The sequence below is a fragment of the Spermophilus citellus genome, assembly GCF_964194105.1.
Source record: "Spermophilus citellus genome assembly, chromosome: 7".
Classification (NCBI taxonomy): domain Eukaryota; kingdom Metazoa; phylum Chordata; class Mammalia; order Rodentia; family Sciuridae; genus Spermophilus; species Spermophilus citellus.
In genome coordinates, this window is record NC_138188.1 from 108,419,878 (window position 1) to 108,437,087 (window position 17,210).

The 17,210-nt window shown below is 42.4% G+C and overlaps 1 protein-coding gene across 6 annotated transcripts in view; it reads left to right on the top strand.

Annotated features, from left to right (window-relative positions):
* KALRN (kalirin RhoGEF kinase) overlaps positions 1–17,210 on the top strand; it is a 662,170-nt gene that overhangs the window by 196,895 nt on the left and 448,065 nt on the right. For all 6 annotated transcript variants that reach the window (XM_081301760.1, XM_081301761.1, XM_081301757.1 and 3 more), the window contains exon 3: positions 4,506–4,620. In XM_081301760.1, the coding sequence (XP_081157886.1) occupies positions 4,506–4,620 (115 nt within the window). The remainder of the gene's footprint in view (positions 1–4,505; positions 4,621–17,210) is intronic.

Consider the following 17,210-nt stretch of genomic DNA (forward strand, 5'->3'; position numbering starts at 1 on the left):
TTCTTTCTTTGAGGTGTCTTTGTCTGGTTTCGGAATCAGGGTGATGTTGGCCTCATAGAATGAATTTGGAAGAGCTCCCTCTTTTTCTATTTCCTGAAATAACTTGAAAAGTATTGGTATTAATTATTCTTTAAAGGTTTTGTAAAACTCCGCTGTATACCCATCCGGTCCTGGGCTTTTCTTGGTTGGTAGTCTTTTGATGGCTTCTTCAATTTCATCCATTGATATTGGTCTGTTAAAATTGTGTGTATCCTCCTGACTCAGTCTGGGCAAATCATATGACTTAAGAAATTTATCGATGTCTTCACTATCTTCTATTTTATTGGAATATAGGTTTTCAAAATAATTTCTAATTGTCTTCTGTATTTCTGTAGCATCTGTTGTGATATTGCCTTTTTCATCCCGTATGTTAGTAATTTGAGTTCTCTCTCTTCTTCTCTTTGTTAGCATGGCTAAAGGTCTGTAGATCTTATTTATTTTTTCGAAGAACCAACTTTTAGTTTTGTTAATTTTTTCAATAGTTTCTTTTGTTTCAATTTCATTGACTTCTGCTCTGATTTTAATTATTTCTTGCCTTCTGCTACATTTGCTGTTGTTTTGCTCTTCCTTTTCTAGGGCTTTGAGATGAAGTGTGAGCTCATTTATTTGTAGGTTTTTTCTTTTTTTGAGGAATGACCACCAGGCGATGAATTTTCCTCTTAAAACTGCTTTCATTGTGTCCCATAGATTCCGATATGTTGTGTCTGTATTTTCATTTATCTCTAAGAATTTTTGATTTCCTTCTTTATGTCTTCTTTAACCCATTGATCATTCAGTAACATATTGTTCATTTTCCATGTGATGTAGGATTTTTCCTTCCTTCTTTTATCATTGATTTCCAGTTTCATTCCATTATGATCAGATAAAATGCATGGTATTATCTCCACCCCTTTATATTTACTGAGGGTTGCCCTATGGCATAATATATGGTCTATTTTTGAGAAGGATCCATCTGCTGCTGAGAAAAAAGTATATCCATTTGATGATGGTTGATATATTCTATATATGTCAGTTAAGTCTAGGTTATTGATTGTGATATTGAGTTCTATAGTTTCTTTATTCAACTTTTGTTTGGAGGATCTGTCCAATGGTGAGAGAGGTGTGTTGAAGTCACCCATAATTATTGTGTTGTGGTCTATTTGATTCTTGAACTTGAGGAGAATTTGTTTTATGAATGTCGCAGCACCATTATTTGGTGCATAAATATTGATAATTGTTATGTCTTGTTGGTGAATGGTTCCTTTTAACAGTATATAATGACCTTCTTTATCCCTTTTGATTAACTTAGTCTTGAAGTCGATTTTATTCGATATGAGGATGGCCACCCCTGCTTGCTTACGAGGACCGTGTGCGTGGTATATTTTTTCCCATCCTTTCACCTTCAGCCTGTGTATGTCTTTTCCAATCAGATGTGTCTCCTGGAGGCAGCATATTGTTGGATTTGTTTTTTTAATCCATGGTACCAGCCTATGTCGCTTTATTGGAGAGTTTAAGCCATTAACATTCAAAGTTACTATTGATATATGGTTTGTACTTCCATCCATGTTTGATTATTTATCCTTTTTTAAAAAAATTTAGTTTGTTTCTCCATGATTATCTTTCCCCTCGCCCTCTGTCTTTACTGAGGCACTTCCCACTGATGGTTTTGGTTATTGTTTTTCATTTCTTCCTCGTGTAGTGTTTTGCTCAAAATGCGTTGCAATGCTGGTTTTCTGGCTGCAAATTCTTTTAACTTTTGTTTATCATGAAAGATTTTTATTTCGTTGTCATACCTGAAGCTTAATTTTGCTGGATACAGAATTCTTGGTTGGCATCCATTGTCTTTCAGTGTTTGAAATACATTGTTCCATGACCTTCTTGCTTTCAGTGTCTGTGAAGAAAAATCTGTTGTTAACCTTATTGGTTTTCCCCTGAATGTAATCTGTCTCCTTTCTCTTGTAGCTTTTAATATTTTCTCTTTGTTCTGTGTATTGGATATCTTCATAACAATGTGTCTTGGCGTTGGTCTACTGTGATTTTGTGTGCTCGGTGTCCTATATGCATCTTCAATTTGTATATCTGTTTCCTTTTTTATTTCTGGAATTGCGAGATCTTTTCTGTTCTGGAAACTATAGGACTCAATCCCGCTGCTTCATCTTGACTCATTATCCACACTTCTGAAAGGTGGTGATTACATTTTCCCAGGCTTCCTTTCCTCACTCCCCCTCCCCTGTCATCCAGAACCTTTCCCAGCCCTGAGTTCTGAAACTCCTGTCTCTAAGGTTAGTGTAACATAAGCTTTACAGGAACAGATCAGCCAGCCCTCGAAACCACCTCGTCACTCTCTGCCAGTCAGAGCCTTGGCTCCCCATGTTCCCATATCTCTACTTACAAGGTGTCCATAGAAGGAAACCAATAGCTGTAGCAAAAACCCACCCAAGGTTAAAAAAGCTTAGAGCGATAAGGGGAAGGCTGAGGGGGTCAGATGCCCTCCCAGCTTTTAGGAACCCTTCCAATTAATCATTTTGCTTCCTTTTCTTTGTGTGAATGATAGTTGGGAGATAGGGACCATCCCCAAAGCAGATGAGATGAAGTTGTTCATCATTACAAAGAACCAGGGCTGGTAGTATAGAAGGCCTTGGAGCAAGAGGCCTGGAGCTCAACTCTGAGGTGCACCTGTATGGATCCACTCTGCTGGAGGGGAGGGCTTGGTCATGCTAAGTGACTTTGACCTCATTTGACCCTTTGCCCCCTGCAGCCTCTCATTTCCTCCTCAGAGCATCCTGGGTTATTTGCCAGTGTTATGGGTTGAATCTTGAATGTCTCCCCAAGCTCGTATGTTGAAGCCTTGGTCCCCAGTGCAGCAGTGTCCAGAGGTGGGGCTTTCAGAAGTGATTGGATCATAAGGACCAGACCATCAACAGTGGAACAATCCATTGGACGGATTAATAATTGGAATGGACTATTATGAGATAGTGGGTTCTATAGGCAGGTGGGACATGACTGGAAGAAGTAGATCACTTGAGAACATGTCCTTGGGACTGTATCTTGTCCCTAGCTCCTTCTATGCCCTGCTTGTTGGCTGCTGTGAACTGAGTAGCTTTCTCCCACCTTTCTGCCATAATGTTCTGTCTCACCTCAGGCCCAGAGTAGTGGAGTCAGCCAACCACGGACTAAAACCTCTGAAACTATCAATCATCCCAAAATAAACTTCCTCCTCTAAATTGTGTTGGATATTTTGGTCACAGAGACTAAGAGCTGACTAATACACCAAGCCTCCCTCCATTTGTGTTCCTGTGATCAGAGGAAAATGTTACTCCTGAGCTCACACCTAGAAGGGGCCTGGGCAGCTCTGCTTTCCTCCTAAGAGGTCCTTCTTCAGAGGCCTGAGTGTCAGGTTTCTTTCTAGCACTGATGTAGCATGTGAACCCCTCCCCTATCTTCCAATAGATAACTCTGGGTCCCCATTCTGGGGATGTCAGCGGTTGTCTGAGATTTGGGTTGAGGGGGTATCTCTGATCAGGATGCAGAAATGTCCTTTGTGTCATAGCCAGTGCCTCAAAGGAACGTAGTCACCATACTTCAGTTTCACCCATCTGACCCTCCTGAGAAACGTGGTTTGGGTTCCTAATCATGACATCCATTAATGAATAAATTTTTAAATCATACAATAAATAGTGAATAGAAAGTTTGAAAATATAGGAAAGAAAAAACAACCATCTAGAACTCTGTCCTAATGACTATAGTGATCATCATTTTTGTATACCTCTTCTAGCATTTCCCTCCCTTCATTTGATGTTTATAAAGCATTTAGAATCCGAGTTTGTACATATTGCACTGATTAAGACCTTGAGCATCTTTATTTCTGATAAGATTCATGTACTTCTCCAGCAGGAGTGACAGGTGGCACCTCAGGCAGGCAGGTGGGCAGAGGTGGCTTCTGAGTTGTGCAGAAAACTTTTAGTGTCTTTTCTATGAGTCTGAAAATCTCTCTGCGGTGCTTTCATGGATGGGTGCTTTCAATGGCCTCCTCTCCATGGTCATCAGTGCATTGAGAGCACTCCTGCCTTACAGAGGTCTGTAAAGAGAAGTGAAGGGAAGTGAAATTTCCAAAGAACAAAGCACTTTTACCCAGCTTGTTTTCTCAATAAGAACCATTATCATCCCCTTCTTATCTCACAAATACAGAGAGCTTTACTCTTCAAGCTGCTTCCTCATCAGTCCTTGCAACAACCCACAAAGTGCCCACTATTATTTTCATCTGCTTGTTTACAGATGAGGCAGCAGAGATGTCAAAAGACTTGACCAAAGTCACACACATTACCTGCATTCAGACACTCTTGTCTTAAACTGTGACTGATTTATCTGGGCCTCACCTTACCTTGCTGCCTGTGCTAGCATTCAGACAATGTTTTTGTTTTTTTTTCCCCCTCTGTGGCTGACTTTCCCGTTGCTTTTCTTAAATTCCCTCCTCTTTCTCCCTGCAGGGGGCCGTGATAAGCGAGGTGGACCCATCCTGACCTTCCCTGCTCGCAGCAATCATGACAGAATAAGACAGGAAGACCTGCGGAAACTTGTGACGTATTTGGCCAGTGTGCCAAGGTAAGGTGAAGGGCAGTGGCCTGCAGGGGAGCGGGGAGCTGGGCTGATGCCAGGAAGTTGGAAGGAGCCCCTGTTTCTTGCCAGGGCCCTTGGATACATTGGATTCTAACTTTTCCTGGAACATCGTTGCCCATTGTTCACCTCATTCCCATCTTTCCCATTGTTTCTGCTGGGATTCATGTGAATGAAATGGGAGCTGGCAGTGGGAACTGTGGGCAGTGTTGAGGGTCCCAGGCTAAGAGGATTGGTCCTTGCGCCTGCAACCCCAGACACTGTGGCCTGGGGCAGGGGGTGGGAAGCTGCTGTTTACTTTTGCGCAAAGTCCCTTTGGAACTTTGGTTGATTCCACTCTGGTTTGCATAATGGATTATTTTTAGAATCTCTGGCTTGTGAATATTTTTGTGGTGCTTAGAGTTTGGGGTAAGTAATGGTGGTGATGTTACTCAGCTAGAGGTGGTTCTTGGCTCAATGTAGGTTCTGCATTTTCAGTGTCTGTTGTTATTTCTCTCTTTTCTATTTCCTGCATTTTAATGGGGGGTAATATTGCCCCCCCGCTGGGTAAAAATTAGTTCTTGGGGGTAGCAAGTGAATCTTAATCTTGTCTGCCTGGAGCACAGATATACATACAGTACAGATATACAGAACATGTGTGATACAGTGATTTCACTGGGTGGAGAACCTAAGGGGAGCAAAAGTCTAAAAGGTTCCTTCATGGCAGAAGGTAATAAGGAAAGAAAGACTGAGAAAACACATTCTGGCCACAGAGGTGGGTGGCAACAGATATGCCAAGAACATGGCTTATGTCTTTAAAAAGGGAGGGAAGAGGCCTTTGAATAGTTACAGAATGTGAGAGCCAGAAGGGCCCAGAGGAGCAATCTGGGCAAATATGTATGCTGTTCTGTTTAGGGAACAGGCTGACTTGAGACTCATGGAAACAGAATCTGGAACAGAATTGTTCTAAGGACTGTGAAGTTAGGTAGGAAAGCTGAAGATCTTAGAGTGTCAGATAGCGTTTGCCACTCTTCTGCCCAGCATGACTTTGGAAGAGAAGGGGAAATATGAAATTAACAGGTAGATTAGGTGAGCTGCTCACAGGGGTCCGTGGCAGAGCTTGTCTGGAACTCAAGCCTCCTGACGCCAGTCCTTGTCCCCATTGTTGCCTTGGCCAGCAAGGGCTCTGCTCTCTGTCTCTTAGTGGGGCCAAGCCTGTTAGGTGTTTGTTGTGGCAAATAAGAGGTGGTGCTTTGGGCTTTCAGAACCTTCATCTTGTTTTGTGCATTTTATAGGAGAATGAGTAAATTATGCAGACAAGCTATATATTCAACTCTGCCTTTGTGAAGAGACTGTTTGTGAAGAGAATGTAGTTTTTGAATGTGCTGATTAAGTTCTTGAAGCAGGTGTCAAGTGAGGCAAGTACTACCTTTCAGAGAGCTACAGGGTCTGAGAAAAACAAAGGGATTGGTGGAGGGTTATGGGCAGGTGGTAAAGGGGATTTTAAGAGCAGTCATCAAATGCTGGAAGGACGTTGAATGGAATGGTGAGCCCTGAAAAGCTCTAAACAGAAGGCTGTGAACAAACAGATGCCAAAAGGTGTCTGTTTTTTTCTTTATGATATCTACTGGGAACCAGAAAAAAAAATATAAAGGGTCTTAAACTCCAGAGAAAGGGATTTGGTTATTTTCAAAGATGAACTTCTAAGATGAGTACATGAGGCAATGAACTAAGAATATAATAGAAAATAGAAGATTGTTTTGTAAGTCTTTATAGAGAAGAAATATTCCTATCTGTCTCAGAGGTAAGGAGATGGACTAAATAACCCATGATTGATCTATGTAATTTTGCAATTTAGCCATCTAGGGGCTAAGCAGTTTTTAAAAGCATGTTTCCCAGGTATGCTACTAACAGGCATGGAACCAGGCACTTTCTAAAGCAATTTACAAGAGTTTCGTGGGGACCTGGAATGGACTCTTTTAGAGTCAGAAGAAATTGGAATCCCAGGAAATGTGAAGCATACGTTTTTCTGCCTTGCATGTTCATTGCATACCTGCAGCTAAGACCGGCTCATCTTTTGTTTAGAATAAAAGAAGAAAGAGTTGGAAGAACATGTTCCTTCATTGTGAGTTATTAAGCAAAGATTGGGACAAAATGAATTGGAAGCAATTTAAAAGGTGAAGGGGAATGAAAACCAAGAGGGGCTGAGAGGAAGGTCATGAAAACAAAGGAGAAACAGTATATCACCACTGTTTTAGTCAGCTTTCTCTCTGCTTTGACCCAACCAGTACAACTGTAGAAAGGAGGAAAAGTTTATCTGAGGGCTCACAGTTTCAGAGGTCTTAGTCCACAGAAGGCTGGCTCCATTCCATGGGGCTTGAGGTGAGGCTGAACATCATGGCGGAAGAGTGTGGCAGAGGGAAGCAGCTCACATGGTGATCAAGAAGCAGAGAGACTCCACTTGCCAGATACAAATATATATGCCAACCCACACCCCAATTCCCACCCCCTCCAGCCACACCCTACCACTTCAGTTACTCCCTATCAGGAGACTAAATCACTGATTGGGTTAAGACTCTTACAACCCAATCATTTCTCCTCTGAACCTTCTTGCATGGTTTCACACATGAGCTTTTGGGAGACATCTCACATCCAAACCATAACAATAACTGAAGGGGCATTCTAATGCACGCGGGCTCTCTGCTTCTCAGAAAAGCTTCTTCCCTGGCATTGGCAGGGGAAGCAAGAATGCTGTTGTCACTGGGTGTGGTGGTGCACATCTGTAATCCCAGATACTTTGGAGGCTGAGTTCAAGGTCAGCCTGTGCACTTTAGTGAGACCTTGTCTCAAAATGAAAGTTTAAAAGGTCTAGGAATATAGCTCAGTTGTAGGGCCAATCTGAGTTCAATTCCCAGTCTGGAAAAGAAAGAGAGAAAACAGAGGGGTGAGGAAAGAGGTAGGGAGAGACATAGAGAGACAGAGACAGAGACAGAGAGGAAGAAGGAGGAGGGGGAGGAAAAGGAAGAAGAAAAAATGAGTGATCACCCTCAATAGGAAAAATTGATCTGTGATGCCTGCTGCCTCCCTCTGAGGACTTGTATTCACCAGATGTGTGAGTACCCAGTTGGCCGAAATCTACGAACAGTTAGGTCATGTCCACCAGTCACTTTCTGTTTCTGTTGGCCTCCAGTTCACAGACAACAACTCATGGAAAAAGAATCTGAAATAGAATTATTCTACAATAACTTTGGTGGGAAAACTGAAGACCTGAGAAGGTCGGATGGTGTTTGCAACTTTTCTGTCTAACCAGGGCTTTTGGAGAGAAGGGGAACTCTGAAAATGAACAGTTAGGTCAGGTGGATGATTTTGATAAGAAGAAATTATTTATTCTGGGTCATGGCCTGGGATGCTAAAAGGACAGGCTTCTTTTTAAAGGTGAAATATTTACTGTGGACTGGTGTAATCAAGTCTGTGGGTGACATTTGGTATTCATTTATTCATGTACTTATTTATTATTCATTTAACAAATATTCAGCACTTCTGTGTGTCAGGTAGATTGAGGCTTCATGGTAAGCAGGGAGAGACATTTTGAGGGAATTAGGGAAAACCTGGTTGTGTCCCTACACAGTGCCAAATCTGCAACAGCCCAGGGTAGCACAGGATGTGACTGCATTGGTAGCACAGGAGATGAGTCAGTCAGCAGAAGACCCACTGGTGAGGACAGTGTGTGATGAAAGAGGCTCTTGGGATCTAAGGAGCCAGATTGCATGATGACAAACTATTTTGATAATTTATAAATGAATAGGAAGAAGTAGCCCTGTTATCTGCTGTGCAGTAGCCCTGTTATCTGCTGTGCAGAGCAACCTTGTGTGGCCCGCCAAATTCAAGTCTGCTGTATTCAACTCGTTAGCCCCATAGACTATTTAGAGTACTGTCAGAAAAGAAGAGCGTTGAGGAACCCGCAAGAGTGTCTCCGCTGTGGAAGGAGTAAGGGAAGTTTGCTGCAGGCGTGAATATGGAAAAGTAAAGGAATTCCTGACTTCAGATGTCAAGAGAGGTGTCCTGAGAGGAGCGGGTTGGCATGGTCTCTGTTGCATCCATGAATAAAAGGAAAAGGTCCAGATTCAGAGGTGAAGAAAGAATCTGCCTCCAGAGAGCTGTGCATCAGCAGCACCACTGCCTCCAGTCCTGTCTCTGAAGAGTGGATGGCCCTGTTAGGGATGCCTTAGAAAGAAATCCTCCATTGGGTTGGAGCAGGGGATTAGGTACTTTCTAAGTCTCTTTCCTATCCTGGACTCTATGTTGCTGTGGCATTGGAAAAAGCATACATAATAAAATCCAGGACTTCAAATTAAAATATTTACCTCCACAGACACACCCCTTCTCAGGCTCCCTAATAACTTAGAGCTTGGGATTCTGTCTTCACATTCAGTCTTAAGAGAACTGCTTTCTTTCTTGGACTCTGAGTGGGAATTTGGGGGAATTACCTAGGATCAGGGATCATGCCGGGGTGTAACAGTTTGGATCAGTCCTGAGTTAGTTTTTTTTTTTTTAAATTTTTTATTTGTTTTAATTAGTTACACATGACAGTACAATGACCGACATATCATACATTTGAATCAGATGGGATATAATTTCTCATTTTTCTGAGTGTACAGGTTGCAGAATCATATTGGTCATGCAGTCACATATATATACACACAGTAATAATAATGTCTTTTTCATTCTACTATCCTTCCTATCTCCCCAACCCCTCCCCCCAACACTTGTCTCTACCTAATCTAAGGTAACACTATTTTTTTTCTCTCTCACATCTTCATACATGTATTTTGTATAACGTTAAGTTAGTTTTTCAGGGTCCATCTCGTCCTGAGATGTCTCCCTTTTGCCTTCCCTGTCTTTCTCCTGATGAGTTTGAGAATTCACATCCTCGTCCTTACCTTTTAGCATTTTTTTCTGAGGAATTACAGAATATTCGGGTAGGAAAAGACATTCAATTCTTCTAATTCAACTTCCCCTTCATTTACTCAATTCAACAAATATTTATTGAGTGTGTACTGTAAGCCAGATCCTGGATAGGGATCTTGACGAGTTCTCATGTTATCTTTCCTGATTGTCATCTGTCCTACACTTACCTAACTTTTTTTTTTTTTTTTTTTTTTTTTTTTTTGTCCTTCGGGCCTCCTATCTGCTTGTAGCTACTTGTATGTGAAAGGCAAAGGAAATACTGTGATACAATCAACTGATGAATATCCCTAGAAATTGAAAGACAGGCTAGCAAATCCATCCCAAGAGTAAACATGTGCCCAGGAATAGCTCTCAGTGTGGAATATTAGGAGTTGACCATATGCTCGAAATTGGAATCTCCCGGTACTACATCTAGTTAAGAAAGCCTGAGGTGTTTTTATTGCATTGAATCTCTCCCCTTCATCATCACTGTTATCCTGCTTTGTCACGATCATCTTTCTGCTGCTCCTAAGGACACCAATTGATGTATCTGCCACTTAACTCTGCTTTTTGCTGTGTTGCTGAGGTGCTGAGTGTTCTGTCAAGGAATGCTGGTGTCATATTGGTGAGTTAAGATGGCAAGAAATTAGGATGGGTTATTCTGTAATGCCAATCAAATCAAGGTGCCTTTATTTGCAGCTTATTATTTGATAACATTTGCTCTTGTTCTACTGATTCTAGCCAAAGATAATTTGGGCTTATAGCCAGAACTGTCTTTGTACTTTATCAAAAAAAATATATAGATAGATTAAGGAGAGAGCCAGAAAGACAGTTAAAAGAAGAGGAGGTTAAAAAACAAACAGACAAAAAAAAAAACACAAGGGTTTCCTCTCACAGTTTTCAGCATGAGAAAGCCTGAACCATCCAAACTGTCATCATCAAATGTGTCTCATTGTTAGGGCCTGTGGAGTTGTGCTGTTGGTACCCTGCCTTTTGTCCTGGGACCATCAATTAAAGGAGGGAATTGGGAGGAATCAAGGTATAGAAGGGCCAGAAAATAAGATCAGTGAGAACACTGAGGTCATGTTGTTATATTTGCATTTGCCTAAAACTTATACCTTTTAAAAAACATTTTAACCTCATTTGTTACCTCTGCTTGGACAGTTTCTATTTTCCATTACAGTTTCCACATTTTACACACGTTTCTCGGCAATACCAGTTAAGTGTCCCTATTGTTAGTTGTACGTAACACCAGCCCTGAGGAGCAAATAGTGTTCTACTACACAGCTAAGGAACATAAAATCACAATAGAAACTGCCAATGTTATTTATCACCTTCCTTAGAGTCACACTGATCTTTGCAGTAAAGGGAAGACAGGCATCTTAATATAGAGGAGTATGCTAGGCTTCAGGCCCAAGCTCCAGCACTGTGCATCAGGGAATGCATGGCCATGCAACCTGGGTAGTTTGAGAAGACTTTAACTGAGCATCAATTTATCATGATGTGGGCAGATACAGGGAAACTAGTAAGGCTGGAAACAGCATGGGGTCGGGGAATGAGGGGGAGATAAGAAACCTTCTAGGCCTGAGGGATCAGGGTGAGGATAAGATCCTCCAGTATGCAGGGAGAGGATTGCTGTGTGAGAGGCACAGGACGGGAGCTGTGGGCTTTGGTGGGAGATGCTGCTGGCTCATGGTGACTTCTGGGTCAGGGCAGGGGACTCAATGTCCTGACCTCACTGTCTGACTGTTCTCTAGCCTCCTGTCATTGTTTGTCACTGACTGCATAACAGGGGAGTTTGTGTTAGCCCCTCAGGGCCCCAGGGTAGTAGGGAGAGGTTGGAGGATAACTTCTGAGGTACAAAAGAAGATACTTGGCCCAGAGTGAGACCTTGGGCATATTACTTATTCTAAGTCCCATATTCTAATTTTTAATTTGGGAAAATAATGTCTGTCTCACAGAGCTGTTGTGAAGAAATCATCTAATAATCTCTCTTTTGTCCCCAGGCACTCTCTTGTATAAAGGAGCATAATAGTAGTAATAATAATAACAACAACAGCAGCAATTATACACGTCCGCAGAGCAATATTTTCTACATAGGAAGGAATAGATGTAATGTATATGAAAGTTACAAAGCATAATAATAAGTGCATGTGAGTTTGTCTCCAACTTGGGAGGCAGAGCATCACCCCCATCCTTGATGCTACCCAGGACTCTACCCTGTCAGCCTCTTCCTTAGAAATAATCACTATCCAGTTTTGTTTACCTTTCTCTTGCCTTTTTTTTTTGAGGGGGGGATACAGTTTGCCATTTATTTTCATAAACAATATATTATTTGGTTTTGCTTGTTTTTGAGTTTTATAAAAATTATATTGTACAATATATAATTTTCTATGACTAGATTTGTTGACATATTGTGATAGGCAATAACCATAGATGAATCTTCAAACATAATTTTTAATAAAAAAGCTTATCTTTTGACTTTAAGGGCTCACAACCAAATTATTAATAGAAGATTAATGTGGTACTAAAATGTCTCTTGAGAAGTTTCTCTTAGTTAACTCAAATGAGGAAAATTGATCATGATTACTTTTTTCAATACTTTGAATAGATGTTGTAATTGATATCGATATCAGAGAACAAGTGAAGTTCTTTTTAATCTATTAATGATTACTGTTCAGTAAGATAAAGGATGTCAAATCCTTACACAGTGCCAGGCACAATATTGGTTGGCTTCTCCTTCAGTGGTCTGAGGAGTTTGCATGCTGAAATGCAGGGTGGAGCCCAGTGCTGTGGGCTGCAGCTCACTGCGTATCCTGCATTATTGTTGACTGGGAATAGGGAGGCTTCCAAAGGGAGGCACTCTGAGCAGAGATTGGAAGTAGAAGGGATAGGAGCAGTGCAGGTAGAGGAAGCGTTCAGGAAAAGTCTGAGTGTGAATTAGGGGAGATTATAGAGGTTGCAAGTTAAGTTCCAAAAACCCAGGGTAACAGAAGTGTGGTATCTTTGGGTGACGTGGCAGAAAGTCAGGTAAGAATTCCATGGATCCAGTTAAGAAGATTTACTGATGGGGAATAAAGAATAGTTGAAGAGCTTTGCAGCAGGAGAATGACAAAATTGCATTTTGTAAAATTCATCTGGCAGCTGAGTGGAAGATGGGCTAGTGAAGGCTAGGAAATGGTTGCAATACTGTAGGTTAAAGATAGTAATAAGGCTAGTATTGTTGATCACTTACTAGACCAGTTTTATAGTGCCTGAGCTTTGGAATCTCCCAGGCTAGGATTGTTTTAGCTTTACTATACTAATATGGGCCCTCACAAGACCACACATTGGTGTTCAGAGCGGACATGATATCTAGAAAAGGCTAGAGTGTTTTGCCTTGGTGACTCTTCAGTTTTCGCTCTGGATGTATTTCAGCTCCTTGGCTGGTGGTGTAGTCAGCCCCCTGGCTTGGCTGGGCTGGATGCCTTACCTGGCTCCCTTCTGGGAAAGTCAGGCCCCTGTGGAGTTAGCCTCTGGGCAGCAATGTTGAAGGAGGTGAGCTTAGGTGAGCCTTTCAATTCTCTTTCAGCCTGCCTGAGCCTACCCCTCACCAGGAGCAGGCTGATTAGGAAGCTGAAGTGTCTGGTGTCACCTTGATTAGGTAAACTCCAAAATGTCAGGTGAAATAAGATCCTGTGTGCTCAGGCCTTTCTGAAGTTCATCCTAGGTAATCAGGATGATTTAAATTTAGCTGGGATTCACTTGGCTGCGATGTTGGAAATAAGACAGTTCCTTGAATGTAAATGCTGAGAGACAGCCTAGCACGGGGGTGGGGTGGGGGGGAATATGTTTTTCACTTGGTGGGCTCCAGATTTGGGTCTATTTCTCTCTTCCCCATTATATGATAATTTTCAACACATTTTCACTAGTCATTGGTTGGGTCTTATGTACCCTTCACTGGTATTTGGGATTGTGTATTTTTTCCAGGCATATATTACATACTGATGCTTCATGTTATGATGCTAGTTTTGTACAGAAATTGCCTTTATGATAGGCACTTCTGGCAGTTTAAGTATGCTGCCACCAAGTGGTGGAGTACTTGAGTTCAGCTGTCTAAGAAGAAAGGATGAGTTGTCAGAAGCTCCAAACAGTAATGTTCTGTCCTGACCTCATTAAATCTGCTGTTTTCTGGTTTTAATTTTAAAATTTTATTGAAACATTGAAATTTAAGTAACTGTAGGTGATGATTATTATTATTCAACTATAAAACATGTTTAATACAATCTTTCTCAGAAAATTGTAGTAAATGTTAAATAAAATAATGCTAATGACAGTGGTTAGCCTAGGTATGCAACAGTTTCCAGTCAAAAGTGGGAATTTTATGATTGTTATCAGAATAAGTTCCAGGCTGCTCACTGAAAAAAACGAACAAGGCTTGTGGTCAGAGAAAATGCCCGTTTATTGAGGCAGCTCTGCATATTTATAGAGCTGGGGGTGGTTTGACAATTATGACAGTTTAATGATTGAAGGGTTTGACAGTTGGCATGGGGTGCTTTCTGATTGGTGGGTAAGGATCATGTGAGCCAGCAGGGCTAGTCTGATTGGTGGGTAAGGATCATGTGAGCCAGCAGGGCTAGTCTGATTGGTGGTAAGGATCATGTGAGCCAGCAGGGCTCACCATTGGGCGGCTCTCTGGGGATAGGGAAGTTAGTCTTTGGAGCAGGGGCAACTCCCAATACTCACTGCTTGAAGGCCAATATTTGGGGCACAAGAGTTGGTAGGAAGGAATCAGGTTTATTCAAGGACTGACATATTGAGAGGATGGAGGGACTGTTGACTTCAAAGCTCCATCTTCAAACACTCAGGTTGCAAAGGGCTTTTATGGGGCGGAGAGGTACAAGAAGACAATGGACAGGAAAGTTGTGTGCTAGTAGGGTCTTCATCATCTAAGGTATGTGTAACTTCCCCTCACCTCCCAGCCAGAATATCACAATTGACCTTGACCTCCCTGAACATGTTACTTTTCTGTGAGTTAAGCCTCACACTAATTTACATATTTTGTGTCCATTGATACACTGAACTAAAGTCTAAGAAGGGGCATTACAAAGGTCATCAGGTTCTGTAAATCAAAAGTAGTAATATTATTTAGCAGTCAACAATTTCAGGCAAATGGAAAGAGGACATAATCTTTCCAAAAGGATCAGAGACAGGAGGTAAAAGTGACTCTGCAAAGGAACTTTCAAAGGGGCAGCCCAGTTACCTAATGATGCTATTTTTTTGGGGGGGGGTGGAGATGCTTAAATGTGGCATGTATATAATAATTCTTAGCTTTCTTTTATAAAATCAAATATTTTTCAATCTCAAAACAAAAACAAACAAAAAACTGGTTTGTCTTCAGTCTTGGGGGTATTGAAGTCATGGTGCCCCCCCCCCCCATGATTACCTCTCAGAACTCCCACTGCCTCCCGCAACATTTTCATCAGCCACAAACATTGAAGATAAAAGTCTCAATTTGTCCTTTCAAACCATTCCGTTCAAACATTGTTTTCTTTCTGTGAACATGAGAGATGAGAACATAAGGAAAATGCGGCTGCCCAGGGCTCTGCTGCAGAGTGTGAGTGACCAGCTCTCACAGCACACCCCCAACCCCAGCTTGCCACTGTCCTCACTGAATGTCTCCCCATGCCCACTCTACCCATCTCCTCTCTTCTGGAACTGCTTTAGAAGTTATCAATGAACACTGAAACAAGAACTCCTGAAATTCTTTCTTAAATGTCTAGCATTATAACCTAAGGAGAACAAATAACTTGAACAAAATTTGAAAAAGACTTTTGAATCTAGAAAACTCCTCATGTTGTGGGGAGGGTCTGTCCCTTGTGAGATAAGATTGTCCACAGGGCTTTCTCTCTGATAGGCAGTAAACCTTTCAAGGATAGGAATGGGGGCTCTTATTCCTTGCCTTTGAATTTGCAGATCACCACTTTGCTAGTGGGTGGAATTCAGCTAGGCTGGGAGCTCCCCAAGGAGAAAAGGCAGGGCTTCACCCCCAGATTCCTAAGGGCTAGTGCCAGTGAATCTTTTTCAGATGTGACGTCACTGAGGCCAGACTGAGGTCTCCTTCTGGATGTCCTCCTTCCTCTGTAAGGGGTTGTACACATAGCTCTGTGACAGAGAGGGAGCCTGAGCCCTCTGCTGAGGATGAAGTGTCCAGGACCTTGGGAGACAGCAGGCGTGGCTTCCCTCTCACCAAGGACGTGGATTCCTGTTTCTCAAGTATGAGCAAGTATGACCACCAATTCTGGAACCCAGACAAGAGTACTTTGTCAGCCACAGTGACTCAGCAAGGACAAATCTGTTTCTGGATAATTTACTGATGCAATCCAAGCCTGTGTCCGGATGGCCCTGGTCCTTCTTTCCATTTCTCTTAAGACTCCTGCTCTCCTGACCCCCACTTGTGCTAAGTCTCTTGAGGATCAGTCTTGGTTTTGAGAGCTTCTCAAAAATTCCAAAATTGGTACATTTTTCTCCCTCTTATCTCTCAGACTGTTCTGTCCCAGCTGGAATTTTATCTGTACCCATCACTAGTCACTAATTCACGTGCAGGTTTTGGCCTGGTGCCTGAAGCAAGGTCTGGGTGCTGTGACTTGCCCCACCCTGGTTCCCTGCACTGGAAGAGAATGTCCTTGATTGCCAGACAGTGGGCTGTTTTCTCTGCAGGAAATTCAGGCTTCCAACTCACTGACTGCAGAGAATCTCTGTGTTATGGGATGTGCAGGAGGGTAAGGCCATTCCTCACCCTCACCCACCTCTGACCATGATGGAGTACTCTATTAGGGCCATGGCAAATTGGCCCAGGTTTAATTCTGTGGACACACAGGACAGTTATTTAGTTCTCACACACACCAACCCAGAGGGGAATGGCCAAATGATCCTGTGGCTTTTTAGACTGTCCTTAAACTTGCAAACTCATGAGGGCGATAGTGTTATGCCAGATTCGTGGGACCCCAGTCGACCTCCAGGAGCCGAATCCGATGCAATCACACAAGAGTCTTTATTGCAAGCTCGAGCCTGGACTCACAACCAGTGGTCGTTCCGACACAGGGGTCCCAGGGATTGAGTCCCGGTCCTTTGCCAGTGAAATTTTGTAAGTTTTGGGGGGATACTCTATGCGTCACAACATCACACAGCAAATCATTCCATACTGCGGGAAAATCAAACATCAACTCTTAACATTGATTAGCACATTCAATGGCGGGAACAAGTTGGGTAGGGGTGATTGGTTAGAACAAGAGGGGGATTCCTTTGAACTGATTGGTTTAGGCCACGAGGAGTGTACGTGCTAAACTACATGGTTTCCCAACATGTTTTCAACCACCATAAACTACTGGGAAGTCATCTGGCATTCCAGGTATTTTCCCTGTCTCATGCTGATTGGTGGTTGCTAGGGGGGTTGCTATGGGTCCTCACCTAGCCTAACTGAGTCAAGGACACCTGCGCTGCAGATCTCTCCTGTTATTTGTAGACAAACAACTCAGCAGGGTGGGTATGTGCTTAGGAGTGCTCTGTGGGTTTTTCCAAGGACAAGGGTCACACCCCCTTCCTTAGACAGGCTTTGCTCTGAGGTAGAGGCTGGTTTCTCAAAACTGGAGTCACATCAGTTTCTCAATAGG